Genomic DNA, 16177 nt, shown 5'->3' on the forward strand with positions numbered 1-16177 from the left:
CTGTAGCCCAGGCTGGTCTTGAACTCGCAGTGATCCTCCTGCCTCAGCCTCCCGAGTGCTGGGATTACAGGCATGCACCACTATGCTCGGCTAAAAAAGTCTTTTTCTAGGGCCATGGATTTAGCTCAGTAGTGCTGCCGCCTGCCTTAAGCACAAGGTCCCGAATGCAGTCTCTGGTACCAAAATAAAAAAAAAACCCTCAATCCAAAAATCGCTTTCTTCAGTGCTCACAGAATTTAGCAATATTCTTCTGGTTCTGTTTTTGTGTGTGTGTGTGTGTGTGTGTGTGTGTGTGTGTGTGTGTGTGTTTTGTTTGTTTGTTTGTTTGTTTGTTTTGAGTCAGAGTCTCATCATGTTGCCCAGACTACTCACCATCGAGTAGCTGGGATAACAAGAGTACACCACTGTACCAGGCTCTAGTCCATTGTTTTGTAGTTGCTACTTATCTTTCATTGCCAGTTTAAAAATTTCATTTTAGGACCTGCTGCCTTTTGCCCTGGAACCCTAGTGTTTGCTAAGGCACTCCCGGGAGAAGGGAGCATTGGGCAGGTGCAGACTCAGACCAGCTTTGGTCAGCCCCCCTGTGGGGAGCTCTGGAGTACAATCGTCCTTCTGAGTTGCTCAGAAAGGGATGAAAATAAACAGGCCTTTATATTATTATATCAGTCATTGGATGTGAGCTTCCTGGAAAGGATGGGACTTTAGGCTGCACCCTTCTCTGCAAGTGAGGTAGGCCCTGAAGGGGCTGAATAACAGCACTTTTTATAGTTAAGGCAACAAGTCTTCCTAAAGGGGGAGGTGGACAGCACTTCAGTGTATGCCACAGTTCTTCTGTATCCACCAAGTGATCATTTGTTTTTGTTTTTTAATATCGTGAGAAACCCACAGATTTAAGGACCATGTTTAGCAGACTTTCTGTTTATTTACACATGTAGAAGTGAATACTAATTGCACATATATAACTCAGATGTTTGCAAAATAAACACTTCATTGTAACCAGTACTACCTAGGTGAAGAAATAAACCCATACTGGCATTCGGTAGACCCACTTCCTGCCTTGTTTCCTTACAGCCACCATCTTCAAGGTTCTGCACTATCCTTTCTTCTAAAACCATAGATGAATTTAGCATATTTTTGCAAACATAACCATACAGTATCTTTTTGTTCTGACTCTGTCCCTCATTATTATTTTTGTGAAACTAAACTTAGTTTGTCATTCTCATTGCTGTGTAATCTTTCTTTGTATTAATATACCACTTTAAAGTGGAAATAAGGACTAAATGTATAATAGATATTGGGAAATGGGAAGATAATATTCAAATGGAAGGGGGGAAAAGGGAGGAGGGAGGGAGAAAGGAAAGAAGAGGCAAGAAAATAGAAGGAAAAATGGAAACAAAGCTTTTGTACATAGGGAGGGGAGGGGGCTTTAGGGAAGGGGAAAGGGAAAAAAGGTGGGATTATCATGTGCAGGTGCAAATTCCTTTTGATGAGCATTATTGTGTTTGCCTAAAATGTACTGATACATGTTTTGCTATAAAAATAAATTAAAAATATATACCACTATAAAATATTTGTGCTGTTGATAGACATTTGGATTATTTCCAGTTCCAGGAAATTATAAAAAGTGCTGCTTTAAACACTGTTACACATGTCTTTCGGTGAACATGTTAGTGTTTCTGTTTCACCTAGTGAAACTGCTGAATATGTCTGGTTTTAGCAGACAGTGCCATTTCCAAAGCTATTGCTAACTTACCCTTCTAGTAGCATATTAAGAGTTCGACTGCTGTAGTTGTAGAGGCTGCAGCCCTTCAGAGCTTATAACTGACTATTGTATACATTTCCTAAGATCCCTGCACTACCAGATTCTTTACTGTATGTAATCTTATCTTTCTGGGACTAGAAGACTTTCAAACTGTTTCTCACAAATTTTTGTCTTAGCCTTTTACCTTCTTCCACTCACCTGTGCATTTGAAACGCCCATGTCTTTTATTTTGCCACTCAGTGGCCATCAGAATCCTAATGGCTTCTCTTTCCCTTATTCCATGTACTTTGCCTGAGAACCACCTTATTTCTTTTCTAACCAGATTCTGCAAATACCCTAGGGAAAAAAGCAGCTGTATAAAGTCACCTTACTTCATTGTAGTTTACCCCTTTTTGGAATCTTACTCTTTCCAGTTCTTATTCCTTCAGTAGCTCTCAGAAATCTTAGAAAGAGATGAGTTTTGCATTTCATTTTTTAAAAAATAAAATTGAGGCCATAAAGAATGAGAAACTAGAGTCAGTCATAGGAAAATGGACACATATTGAAGCCAAACTCTTAAGTGAAATAAATAAGACACAAGTGTAAATACCAAATAGTTTCTCTGGTGTGAAAAACTAAAAGTGTGAATAAGATCCAAATTGTGTAACTGACAATGTGAAATAGGAAGAAAAGGTCCAAATTGTATAACTGACAATGTGAAATAGGAAGAAAAGTGGGAAGGGTATGGGGAAAGGAAATAAGGGAAAAGAAAAAATATGAGAAAAGGAAAAAATGGAAACAAAGTCTTTGTAAATAGGGGAGGGTGAAGGGGGTGAAGGGAGGGCAGGGGAATGGGGAAAAAATGAGAACCAAGATCTGTCATGTAAAGGTACAAGAGCCCAATGATGAATGTAACTGTACTGTATACTTAAGAAGTACCAATAAACTTAATGAGAAAAATAAAATTGAGGGACTGTGTTTTGCTGTGAATTATTCTATAAGGAAGCAGAAGTATGGATTTAAACATAGCTTATGTGCTTTAATAAACTAGAACTGCTGTCCATGGCAGTTTTAAAATTACTCCATTTTTGATGAGTGGGAGCCTATTTATAATTCATTCCCGAGTCTTTCTGATTTGAACCTTACTAGTCTGTGTTGCTGTTTGGTATGACAAAATGATGCAGGTTCATCATGTACCTTTTTGCCTCAGACATGGAATCAGCCATTTCCTAAAGGAGTCCTGGTTACTTTTATGAGGAAATGGTATTTAAAGATTACAGTTGGATAGGGATGTTTATTACTATGGGATTGGTCATGGTTTCTGGGCATTTTCTGTTTTTATAGGTAGAAATTTGTTTTAGTTTTATAATAAAATACATTAGGAGTTTATATAGATGCTTCCAATTCAAATTTAAGACTACAGAGTTTTTACTGTATCATTCTTATTTCCCCTTGTCATCTCTTTGTTTCCCTTCATTCTCTAAAGGTGACTACTGTAAAAACTTGGCAAAAGTTGCTTTACATTTCATCCTATTGTTGTTGTTGTTGCTTTTTTAAATTTTTCCCCCCAGTACTAGGGATTGAACCAAGAACCTTCATCCTGAACTACCCCCCCCAGCCCCTTTTTGCAAACTTTGAGATAGGTTCTTGCTAAATTACCCAGGCTTGGCTTGAACCTTGTGATTTGTTCTTATTGAAGTGTTTGCTCTTGCTTTGTTGGAGGATTGTATACTCATTTAATGCAGATGTTTTTGAATTGTAATTTTACTATTCTGATCTCTCTACCATTCTATGGGGGGTTTTGGGAAGATTGACAGGCTACATTTTGACAGGCTACATTGTCACACATTTTTTTGACTTTTAGATTTTATCCCCCTCTGTAATCTTTATAACTAACATATGTCACACACACACACACACACACACACACACACACACACTGGATCAAACCCAGGGACTAGTGCATACTAGGCAAGCAGTCTACAGCTGAACCATGCACCCCCAATCTTAGCAGAGGCTAAATACGATGCTTTACATACAGAATGCTACTTTTGGGCAGATTGGAGATGAATTGTAGGCAGTGTGACATAACTCATTCTCAGATCAGTGTAAATGTGATACCTTCAAAGACTTTTCTCTTATGACATGTATTTGTTTTGGTACTCCTTCAGTTTTGTAGCCAGGCATGGTTATCTTTGTTCGATCAGTCTTAACTCTTCTAGGGTTTAGAGTTTGTTCTTATTGCTGAATAATTGAGGTTATTTGTCATTGTAGATTAGAGTTCAGGAGCATAGATTTTTTTTTCTGGGGCTCTTTTACAATTTTTCTTTATTATTTATTTATTTATATTTTTTGGTACTGGGGATCGAACACAGGACCTTGTGTTTGTGAGGCAGGCGGTGACACCACTGAGCTAAATCCCCGTCCCCGGAGCTGTTTTTTTAAATGTTTGAATTCAGTGAATAAGGGAAAAGATCATGTGTATTTTATTGAAGACATTCTATGAATTAATTTTTAGCTACAAAGAAATAGCTCTTTTTAGGAGCCATCCACTCTTTTATATAATGCTAGGTAAAAGGGTTAATTTTGCATATAAAGATTTATGACTTTTCAGAAAGAAAACTGCAAAAATTGATATTTCTAAAGATTTGTTATAAAATGTATTAAAATTAAAAATTGGAGCCCTGAGAGATAAATATAGGTAACTGTCATTAATAAATGATAAACTGTCATTTCCTAAAATACCATGAGAAAAGTTATTTAAAAAGTTATTTTTAGTCATTTTGAAGGGTAAACTTTTAACTTTTTTTCCCTCCTCAGCTTCCAATAAAAACAGGACAGCAAAACACGCATACCAAAGTCAGTACTGAACACAACAAGGAATGTCTAATCAATATTTCCAAATACAAATTTTCTTTGGTTATAAGCGGCCTCACTACTATTTTAAAGAATGTTAACAATATGGTGAGTATTTGGGTTACTGTTTTTTGGTGTATTTGCTTTGTTTTGTTTTGTTTTTGATTTAAAAATTCAGTAGCGTAAATTCCTTAGTTTATGGGTGAGGACAGGTGTAGATTTTTAACTCATTTTTACATTCTTTCCCTTAGAAACTTCTATTAATGACTGTATTTCCTTTCCAGTATTATTCTGAAATTAGAGTTTTATATGACTTATATCATATATGAATTGACTACCTTGTATAATCTTTTATTATTTTTCTTTATGGTGCTGGGGATTGGGCCCAGGCCCTTACGTATACGAGGCAAGATCTGCCACTGAGTGAGATCCCCAGACCTATGGTATATAACCTATTATGAGCTTTTCTTAAGCTTCATATTTGAATTTACACATCAGAATTTCCCAGTACAAAGTTACTGAGTAGAGTATGATCTCTTACTCCTAAACTGTTACTGATATTTATGAACATATTAATATTCCCCCCCCCTCCAATCTGTGACACATCTTTTGGTAGAGAACTCCTTGTTGAAACAGTATTCTTTAAATTATTACCAATTATCAGTTTCATCAAGTAATTCACTATTAAAAACCAGCTCATAATTTCTTCTTTTTCCCATTTTATATAATCTGTTAATATTCTCTTAATGTTAAGGTTCTGCAGTTGTACCTTTGAACATACAGTGTTTCTTTATCTGTCTCAGGTAATCCCTTCCTTCCTGTCAATTTTCATGTAGCCATCTCTTTCGTACTCCGTTCAAAGCAGTCAATCTACATTATTCTTTATTCACTACTTGTCTTTAGCAATTATAATCTCTATTTGTATTGTTTTTATTGAGCTATAAAACAACTGGTTTAGGAGTGTGAGGACCAGTCTCATTTCTATAATCATATTAGTGTCAGTGTGTTTTCTTAAAGAAAGTTGCTTAGATAATACCCTGAGTTTACACAACTAATGAACCAAAAGGTGTGTCAGTCATTTGCCTTACCAAGAATTTTTTTTTCTTCCATACCAGGAATTGAACTCAGGACCTTGTGCTTGCCAGGCAGGCGCAGCTCCACTGAGCTGTATCCCCAGCCCAAGAGATTTTTTTCTTTATGGAGAAAAATTAACCTTTTCTAAAAAAAATAAAAAACTTTTGTGTAAAGTGATTTGCAGAAATGCATTTAAAATTATGTTGCAGATCTTTTGTGCAGTGTGTGGGGCACAGTAACAGGACTTTGCATATAGAAATATGTGGCCATGTATGTTCCCAGATAGATTAAAGCATTTTATATTTGGAATCTTTGAACAAAAACAACATTGATGTTTATTTAATGCTATTGAATAAATCATGTTGTAGAAACCACAGTCTTTTGTTAATAAATAGATGTAGCAATTTGAAGACAGTAAATGCTTAAAATTCACTGTAATTGGGCATAAGCATTTTGTTGCCATAAAAATTAAGATTTGGAGCTGGCTGTAATGATGCACACCTGTAATCCCAGCTACTTGGGAATCTGAGGCAGGAGGATCACAATTTGAGATCAGCCTGGACAATTTAGCATGATTCTTTCTCAAAATAAAATTAAAATTTTGGGAAGGTAGTTCAGCGCTCCCTAAGTTTAATCCCTAGTACTACAAAAAAGAAAAAAAAAGATTTTGATTATCTTGTGGCATAAAAGTATAATGCTCAATTCAAAATTCTGCTGCAGATCTACATTTTTTTTAAAAAAATCATAAACCAAAGCCACAGCTTTATTTATTTACTTATTTTTTGGATACTGGGTATTGAACCCAGGTCCAGGTCCTTGAGCCTCGGAAGCACTCTACACTGAAGTACATCCCCAGGGCAGCACCCCCCTTTGAGATGGGTTCCCTTTAAATTGCCCAGGCTGAAGCACTGTGTCAGCCTCCTTGTCTGTCATAAAGCTAATGACAGTTTGCCTGTATTTCTGTTTGCTTGAGTATTTTTGTATGAGGATTAGAAATTATCTATTATGAGAAATAATAGATTTAAGTCTTATATGATCTAAGAGATAAAATGGAATTCTGTTGTTTTTTCTGGACCCTCAGTTCCTCAGTTTTCAGGTGTGTGCTGATTTATAGTGGAACATAATAAACACCTTTTGTGTTCCAAATATCTTTTTTTTTTTTTTTAAAGAGGATATTTGGAGAAGCTGCTGAAAAAAATTTATATCTCTCTCAGTTGATTATATTGGATACACTGGAAAAATGTCTTGCTGGGGTAAGTAAATCCATCCTCAAGTAGATGTTTTGTGAATTCAATCTTGAGAATGATATAGTATACCAAAGCATAGGTGTGGATAAAGAGAATGCGTTTGGACTTTTTGTCTTAGACATATGAATATGAGTTTTGCTAATGCAGTTGACCTAGTGTGGCACAAGTTTTCAAGAGAAGTTCTTTTCTTTTGTAAATTAAATAGATACTGGGCCGGGGGTTTAGCTCAGTGGTGCTGCTGTTTTGCCCTGAGACACAAGGGCTTGAGTTTGATCCCTAGTACCCCCTGCCCAAAGATACTAAGTTTATTTATAAAATTTTCAGGTGTGCTGATTTATAGTGGAACATAATAAACACCCTTTTTGTTCCAAATATCTTTTTTTTTTTTTTTAAAGAGGATATTTGGAGAAGCTGCTGAAAAAAATTTATATCTCTCTCAGTTGATTATATTGGATACACTGGAAAAATGTCTTGCTGGGGTAAGTAAATCCATCCTCAAGTAGATGTTTTGTGAATTCAATCTTGAGAATGATATAGTATACCAAAGCATAGGTGTGGATAAAGAGAATGCGTTTGGACTTTTTGTCTTAGACATATGAATATGAGTTTTGCTAATGCAGTTGACCTAGTGTGGCACAAGTTTTCAAGAGAAGTTCTTTTCTTTTGTAAATTAAATAGATACTGGGCCGGGGGTTTAGCTCAGTGGTGCTGCTGTTTTGCCCTGAGACACAAGGGCTTGAGTTTGATCCCTAGTACCCCCTGCCCAAAGATACTAAGTTTATTTATAAAAAGTGTTAGTTTTGCGCTGACAGAGGGTTTTTTAGAAAAGATTTTTATGAAGAAACCACTTTTGGCTCAGTTAATTTCTCAGATATTGTTAGGCCTGTGGCATTGAATGGCAGTAAAGGCCAAGTGTGATCTTCTTTTCTCTCTTCTATGAATTCAGTTTTAACATTCTGCTGTGCAAATCTGTATAAAAGAGGGCTTAAATATTAAACCTATGCTATTGAGGATAGATACTACTCTAAGAACCCTTGTGTACATATGAACATATGTAATGGATATGTGGAGGAGTCATTGAGTACCAAATAGTTCTTTTTCAGGATATCTCTTAGTTTTCTCAGTGTATTTCAACCACTACTTAATTTGAACTTTTCCAAGAATATTTCTGTTGTATAAAGCAAAGTGCTTTTCTCCACTAATCTTAATTCTTCCTGTAACATGGGTAGGAGTTTATATTAATATATAAATAAAATACCTCCATTTAAAAGTTGTCTATTCCATTTATATATCAGAGTTAACTTATTTCTTATATTTTTTCTTCTTTGCACAGAATTCAGAACTTTGCCCTTTCAGAATGACTTTTGTCCTTTAGATGTTGCAGTTTTCTGCAGTAAACCTAGAGGAAAAGGACTACAATATAGGAGGACTAACTGTGTGGTTGAGAAGAGAGGAAATGATCAGAAGTATTTGGGAAGGGTATTAGAAAAAATAACTTGCACAGCTATGTTTTTTAGGGAAAGGCTGTAGGCCACAGAAGCTAACATATTTAATATTTAAACTCTTTTATTGACCCTTGGCCATATTCCAGAATTGTGAGATAGTGCATATATTTATTTCTTTTTTGAGAATGAGCTAGTTGTTTTAGGTTGGTGCCTTCTGTTAATTTGTGATACACTATTGTTCGTTTGTATAATGAAGTGAAAGAGCAAAAGCACTGTTATATAGGATGATAGAATTGAGAAAGTGAAAAGTTTTTAAACTTCTGAATCCTTTAGTAGCAGTCTCATTACTTTGATTGCAAATTATCAGTATATTGGCCACATTCTTTTCTTTTTTGAGACAGGGTCTCACTATGTAGTTGAGACTGACCTGGAACTCACTATGTAGCCCAGGATGGTCTCAAACTATCAGTGATCCTCCTGCCTCAGCCTCCCAAGTGCTGGGATTACAGGTTTGCGCCACTACGCCCAGCCCTTGGCCACATTCTTGTTTGACTGGGGCCAGGGTGTTTTTGCCTCTTTCACTTCCACAGCTTTTCTCCATTAACATTTATAATTGAGAGGTAATGGTAAGTGTATTTTGGGGAATGATCCCAGATGTTATTGGGTCTTCTCTGACTTAATAAACAGTACTCTTTGGAGATAGCATAATGGAAATGCTAATAAGTGGCTATTGTATAACTTGTATAATGTATAAAATATATATTATTTTGCCTGCTTTACTATTGCAAATATGTAACTTTGTGTATGTGTGTAGTGCAAAAAATTGTGTGCATGCGAGGTGTCACTACTGATCCACATTCTCAACCTAATACTTTTTTCTATTAAGTTTATAACTTGAAAACTATTACTATTTTTATTATTGAACAGTTGGTTTTTTCTTGAGTTGTCTTCTATGATTCTCTCCCTTTTGCTCTTTTCCCTCGTCTCTCTCCTCTCCCCCTCTGCCTTCTGTCTCTCCCTGACTCTCCTCTGTCTCTGTCTCTTATTTTTGATTCTGACAAGTACATGCTCATCATATAAAGAAGTTGAAATAGCTAGGTAAAAGAGAATACCCAGTGGTATCATATGACTAAAACTGTAGTCTGAGGAATCTTTCTGTGTGTGACTTATTGAAAAGATTTAATACTTTTTCAATTATTTATTTATTTATTGAAATTAACCTCAACATGTATAATTGTTTGGTTAGTCTATAAACAAAAAATAGACATTGTGATTTAAATTTTGCAGCAAGTTCCAGATTTTGATCACCGGTGCTCCCCCAAAATAAATAAACAAAGTTTGCAGGTTTTTGAGAAATTGGTGTATTTACTGTCCATATATTTCATTATATTTGCATCTGAAAGCATTTGGATTGCAATTATAGAATAGGGTGTAACATGCAATTATCTAAATTTTACTTTGCTGTCCTGCTTAACGTGTCAAAAAGTTTATCCATATATGGATACCAAAATCATTAGATGAAATAGTGATGTAGAATAACTTATCTTTGGGATAGCTTTTTGTTGAATAATGACTTTTTTGTAGACATTTACTTTACAAATAAAGATGTCAGTTTGTTAATAATAACAAAGTTACCTACTGTCATTAGCAGATCAACTTACATTATGCACTCTTGGTGTGATGCAGTATTAGCTGTACTGAATTACCTAAAATGTTTAATCTGAAAGACTTAGGTTTAAATTTCGGCTTACAGAAAGGGAAAGTGGGAAGGGTAGGGGAAAGGTAATAAGGGAAAATTTAAAAAAATGAGAAAATGGAAATAAAGTTTATAAATGGGGAGGGGAGGAAGGGGTGAAGGGAGAGCAGGGGTATGGGGAGAAAATGAGAACCAAGACCTGTCATGTAAAGGTACACAATCCTAATGATGAATGTAACTGTACTGTATACCTACATTGTACCAATAAACTAAAAAAAAGATAGAGAAAGAAAATATAGTAATTAAAAGAATGAGTAAGACAAAGAACATTTCTTAAACAGTTCAGTTTCATAGGGTATAAAAGTGATGGATTTGGTTTGTATGTGTGGGAGATTGCTGTAGAATAAATAAACTGACAGAACATAGCAGTCATGCTGCAGTCTGTGAACCTTTCTTATATTGTAGTTGAATAAAGCCATAAAGACATTTGGGAGCATTGATAAAATTGAATATATATTGGGGATTAGGTGATACATGGGAACTGTTTATTTTTCCTTGGTGCATCAATTGTATTAAAGTTATATTAGAGAAAAATTCTTATTTTAAGATATGCTGAAGTACTTAGGGGTGAAATATTATATTTACAACTTACTTTGAAATGATTAAACCGAAACAACATTTATAGTAAATAATACCTGTTTTGTTCGGTCTCCACAAAGATAGGTGTGATTGCTCACCTAGAAATTTATTTGGGTATTTAGACAGATGACATATGTACCAATGAACTTGAATAAAGTTTATCTAGAACTCAGCAAACTGGGGATTTCCAGGTAGGAAAGTATTCATTTGGTGAACAAGAGAATAAGCAGAAGTCAGTGGTCCCCTGGCTATTGAGGGACTATTGAGGATGGGTAGAAGGTTAGACTTTGTGATCATGGGGTGAAAAATGGAACCATCTTTGTGAGGGGTGGGGTAGGTACTGGAGATTGAATGCAAGGCCATTGCACTGAGCTATATGTCAATCTTCCTTTTTATGTTTTTTTAGAAGATAGGATTTTGCTAAGTTGTCCAGGCTGATGTCGAACATGTGATCTTCCTGTCTTAGCCTCGCACAATACTGGGATAACAGGTGTGGGCCATCACACCTGCCTGGATCAGATTTGTTAGACTATCTATAAATAGCTATATTAAATATGAGGAAACATTAACAATTACCAAATACAGGTAATTGGTGTATGGGTGTTCATTATTCTATTTCAGCACTTCTGTATGTTTGAAAATTTTATGAAAACAAATATTTAGAGTTTCAGAAGTATGTGATTATTTCTATTTTAGCAACCAAAGGACACAATGAGATTAGATGAAACGATGCTGGTTAAACAGTTGCTTCCAGAAATCTGCCATTTTCTTCATACTTGTCGTGAAGGAAATCAGCATGCCGCTGAACTTCGGAATTCTGCCTCTGGGGTTTTATTTTCTCTTAGCTGCAACAACTTCAATGCAGTCTTTAGTCGTATTTCTACCAGGTTAGTATGTAAATTACATTGGACTGTTAAAGTAATATAAATTTTAGAAGTCTCTTTTCTTGTTTACATAAAAATAAAAAGTTAATAGAAATGAGTTATATGGGCTTTCATGGAGATTTCATGCATTATAAAGTCTTTGAGATTTTAAGCATGTAATACTATATGTATGTATCTATATAAGTATAATTATGCAGTTGATATGCACCATTAAATATGAATACTGTTGTAACCTTGAAGGTCTATAAATTTTAGGAAAAGGTATTTCTTTTCTGTACTGTGGCTCAAACCTAGGATCCCACATATGTGCACTATGCTGAGCTGCAACCTCAGCCAGTAGGTGTAAATTGTCGATTTGGTTTTTGTGGGCATACTCCTCCTCATACTCAGGCAAGTGAAGCAGTTGATGAATAGTCAGGATTTTATTTTCAGATTTTTTTTCGGGGGTGCCAGGGATCAAACTCAGGACCTTATGCTTGCAAGGCAGATGTGGTGCCACTGAGCTAAATCCCCAGCCCCAGAATCTCAATGATCATAAAGCTGTGATACTTAAATCTCATAAGGTCCTAAATTACTAAAAATAAACCTAAGAAAACTGGGCGTGGTAGCACACACCTGTAATCCCAGCACTATGGTAACTGAAGCAGGAGAATTGAAAGTTCTGGCCAGTCTGGACTATCTAGACGGACCTTCTCTCAAAAAACAAAAAAACTACCCCCCCCAACAAAACCCCAAAGAAACCTTAGCAATATAGAAGCACAAGAAAGAAACTGCAAAATAGAATTCCCTAAAAAGTGGACTATATTTTAAGTATATATAAAACAGTCCCACCTATTATCATAGCATATACTGTGCTGTCTTATCTTTATGATAATCTTGATAGGGAGATGATACATTCCACGTTTTCAGGCAATAACTAATACCTCCCCAAATAAAGGATCACAAAATTCTAAGTTAAGCTGTTTTAAGAATATGCGTTAGTTTCATTGTATCAGATTATTTCTGATACTTCTATTTTAACTATATCTTTTTTTGGGGAAGGTTGTTTTTCGAGACAGGGTCTCGCTATGTAGATTAGGCTGACCTTAATCTCACTGTGTAGCCCATGCTGGCCTTGAACTCTCAGCTTTCCTCTTGCCTCAGCCTCTGAATGCTGGGATTACAGGCATATCCCACTGGTCCTGGCTTCTATTTTAGCTATATTTTGATGAGATTCTTTTTACAGTACATACTTTGCTTTAAAAAATATATCATAAGTATAAGCCCTTATTGATAATTCAGAATGATCACTGTTGGAATTAGTTGTAATATGTTACAGTGGAGGAATTGGTTTAACTGGCATGCTAAGGGATAAACTTCTGACAGTACTTAGGAACTCTGGAACTTGCTTTCATGCAAATGACTTGCCCTTTTCATGCAAGTTAATGCTCATGTATTATGCTCAAGTGAGAAGTACAACAGATATCTTTCAGAGATTTAGTGAATCAGCGACTAATACAGAAGAAAAACAGTTCTCTTTGTTTATTGGTACCTGCATCTTTGATTCATCAGTGTTCTATAAACAGTGGACATCCAAACTAATTAATTTCAAAATCCCACAGTCTTTTTAATAAAAAAGTGATAGTCCTATAATTATGACGCTAGGCAGCAATATTCTTCAACATTAACAGAATACATGGTCAAAGAAAATTAAAATTTTATTTAATGATATATGATGTATGCTTTTATTTGGGGTGATGTTTATATGATAGAAAGATGTTCATTAAATATTTTGAATAGTCACATTTTATATTCTGAGTAGTGATACACTGAATCTGCAAGGTGACAACCACCTATGGGATAGGAGGCTGGAAATTAAAAAAAAAACAGAAGATCTTTTCATTTGGTTAACTACAAGATCAGCCTTACTGATGAATTGTGTCTTGAATTTCGGTAGTGTTCAAGTCTGTTCAGAAGTGGCATCTCTGAAGTAACATATTTTAGACAATTTCATTTGCCCTTTCATTAGTCCCAGAAATAGGAACTGATCTTATTGGAGGATTAATCACCTAAAAGTTCATTATTATGGTATAATTTGGGGATAGGGTATCTTATGACTGTCATAGTATTAGTTGGCTTAAAATATGCAAGCGACTTGCATGACATTTCTGAAGATTGATTTTGTATTTCATGTTAAACAGGTGATGCTTCTTCATTCTCCTTGTCAAAAAAAATATTTCTCTTTTAAGATAAAGTTTATTTGTTTTTTTTAAATAGGTCTGGGAATGTAGCTTAGAGGTAGAGAGCTTGACTGAAATGCATAAGGTCCTGGTGTTGATCTCTGCTTTGGGAGGAAGAGAAACTGCTTTTCTATTTCTGCTCTATACTTTACTTCAAGTGAAGATCTTAAAATAGCTTTATTACTCTGCTGAAGTATTCTGTGTTCTGTGGCATCAGTACTCTTTCATGTAGAAAATTAGCTGATTTCTCCATAGAATTATTGTGCAACTACTAGATCTAATTATTTTGTTGACATACCACCAGGAGAAGACTCGAGGACTTTAAAAGTTACTTGATTCTTTATAGCTCTGCTGATGTTTAATGGTTTTAATTCTTTTCAGTAGTTTCTAGTTGATTCTCCAGTTATCTAAAACTTATCTTTTTAACATTGTTAAATTAATTACATGTTTGTGTATGCTGACTTTAACAGTGAATTTTTACCTCTCTGTAACCCCCCTCCCATTTTGTAGTACTGGGGTTTGAACCCAGGGGCTCTGTACTACTGAACTATATCCCCAAACCTTTTAATTTTACTTTGAGACAGGCTGTCACTAAGTTGCCTACCCAGGCCTTGAACTTATGATCTTCCCTGCCTCAGCCTCCTGAGTAGCTGGGATGGCAGATATGTTCCACCTTGTCTGGCTTCCTCTCTGTAATCTTTGATTGCAAACTCATATTTAATGAGGTCTGTATTTTCTTTGGGAATCTTGTAGCTTTGGGTTTTGAGAGTGTTGCAATAGCTTTGCATTTACTTTATACTCAGTGCTTAGCTTTGTATGTAAGGTGGGTATTGGTGAATTTTTTTCTTTATATAAAAGAGTGAGTGAGCCGGGTGTGGTGGCGCACGCCTGTAATCCCAGCACTCGGGAGGCTGAGGTGGGAGGATCACTGTGAGTTTGAGACCAGCCTGGGCTACATAGTGAGTTCCAGGTCAGTCTCAACTACATAGTGTGAGACCCTTTCTCAAAAAACAAAAAAACCACAAAAAAAGCAACCAACCAAACAAAAAACAGTGTATAATTCTTTCTAGTGCATATTTTTTGCAAGGTGCCATGCACTATTAGTATAGAAAGCTTTATATTCTTGCGTTTTTGGATATTTTAGTGATAGGTTTTCTGTACTTCTTTTGCTCTGACTACCCTCTATTTTATTTGATTTGATTTCCAGGTTTCAGGAAAGCTGTTTAGGGCCAGAGATGCATCTCATTGGTAGTGTGCATGCCTAAAAATGGTGTTTAAACATCAGAAAATACTCTTCCCTGTAGCAATAATTGAACTGTTAAAGACATTAAACTTTTATTTTCACAAAGCAATGATCAGCTTTTCAAAAGATAGTGTTGCTAATCTATTATGACGTTTCCTAAGGCATCATACTCCATATTTCCAGGTTCTTTAGCAGCAGCTGTGGAAGTTTTAGCGTGTAAATAAGTACCTCATTTCCAGTTTGAACTGCTGAGCTTTTCTTACCCTGATGATGTGAAATGTTTTAGTGTAAGTGCTTAGATTAATTTTAATATTAGCTAGACTAACATAAGAAAGAGAGTGAAAGAACTTGATTTAATATATCAAATAAATGTTTAGTGTGATGATTAATAAGTCTGTTTTAAACTGAACTAAAATGGTTAAAATTCAAGTTATGAATAAGACCACGTACTATTTGTGCTTTTCAACCATCTCTCTCTCTCCTCTTGAATTAAAAAAAATAGTAATTCCATTTTTGATGTCTATTAATGGAAATAATGAGGAGGTCTCTTTAAGTAACAAAATTTATTAGATGAGTGATACCAATTTTTGTAAAATCATTGTTAGTGAACAATGGAAGAAAAGTTTACTTTTTTTTTTTTTTTTGCCTCAAGGGAATTTTTTTTCCCCCCGGTCCTGGGGATTGAATGCAAGACCTTGCACATGCTAGGCAAGTGTTTTACTACTGAGCTACACCTCTATTTAGTCAGTCAGTTATTCATTTATTTATTTATTTATTTATTTATTTATTGGTACCAGGGATTGAACTTGGGCCCTTGCACTTGAGAGGCAGACACTGGAACCACTGAGCTGAATTCCTGGCCCATCTCTCCTTATTTTGAGATAAGATGTTGCTGTGTCGTCTGGGTTGGCCTCAAATTTAAGATCCTCCTGAATAAATAGGATTACAAGTATACTTTACCACATCTGGCTAAGGGAATTTATCAGTTTAAAAGTATTTACGTATTTGTTAAGTGTTAAATTTTTCTACATTTGTAATGACTTCCTATTCTTCAGAAGGGAAGTTTTGGATTTAGAAAGATTTCTGTCTTTATATGCTTATCTTTTTTTTTTTTTTTTTTTTTTTTTTTTTTT

The 16177-nt window shown here is 35.3% G+C and overlaps 1 protein-coding gene across 1 annotated transcript in view; it reads left to right on the plus strand.

Annotated features, from left to right (window-relative positions):
- Nf1 (neurofibromin 1) overlaps positions 1-16177 on the plus strand; it is a 264437-nt gene that overhangs the window by 62914 nt on the left and 185346 nt on the right. Inside the window, exons 4-6 of the mRNA XM_033762739.1 lie at positions 4562-4705; positions 6841-6924; positions 11395-11585. Coding sequence (XP_033618630.1) covers positions 4562-4705; positions 6841-6924; positions 11395-11585 — 419 coding nt within the window. The remainder of the gene's footprint in view (positions 1-4561; positions 4706-6840; positions 6925-11394; positions 11586-16177) is intronic.

Source organism: Fukomys damarensis, unplaced genomic scaffold (genome assembly GCF_012274545.1).
Source record: "Fukomys damarensis isolate Sample0158 unplaced genomic scaffold, DMR_v1.0_HiC HiC_scaffold_13, whole genome shotgun sequence".
NCBI lineage: Eukaryota > Metazoa > Chordata > Mammalia > Rodentia > Bathyergidae > Fukomys > Fukomys damarensis.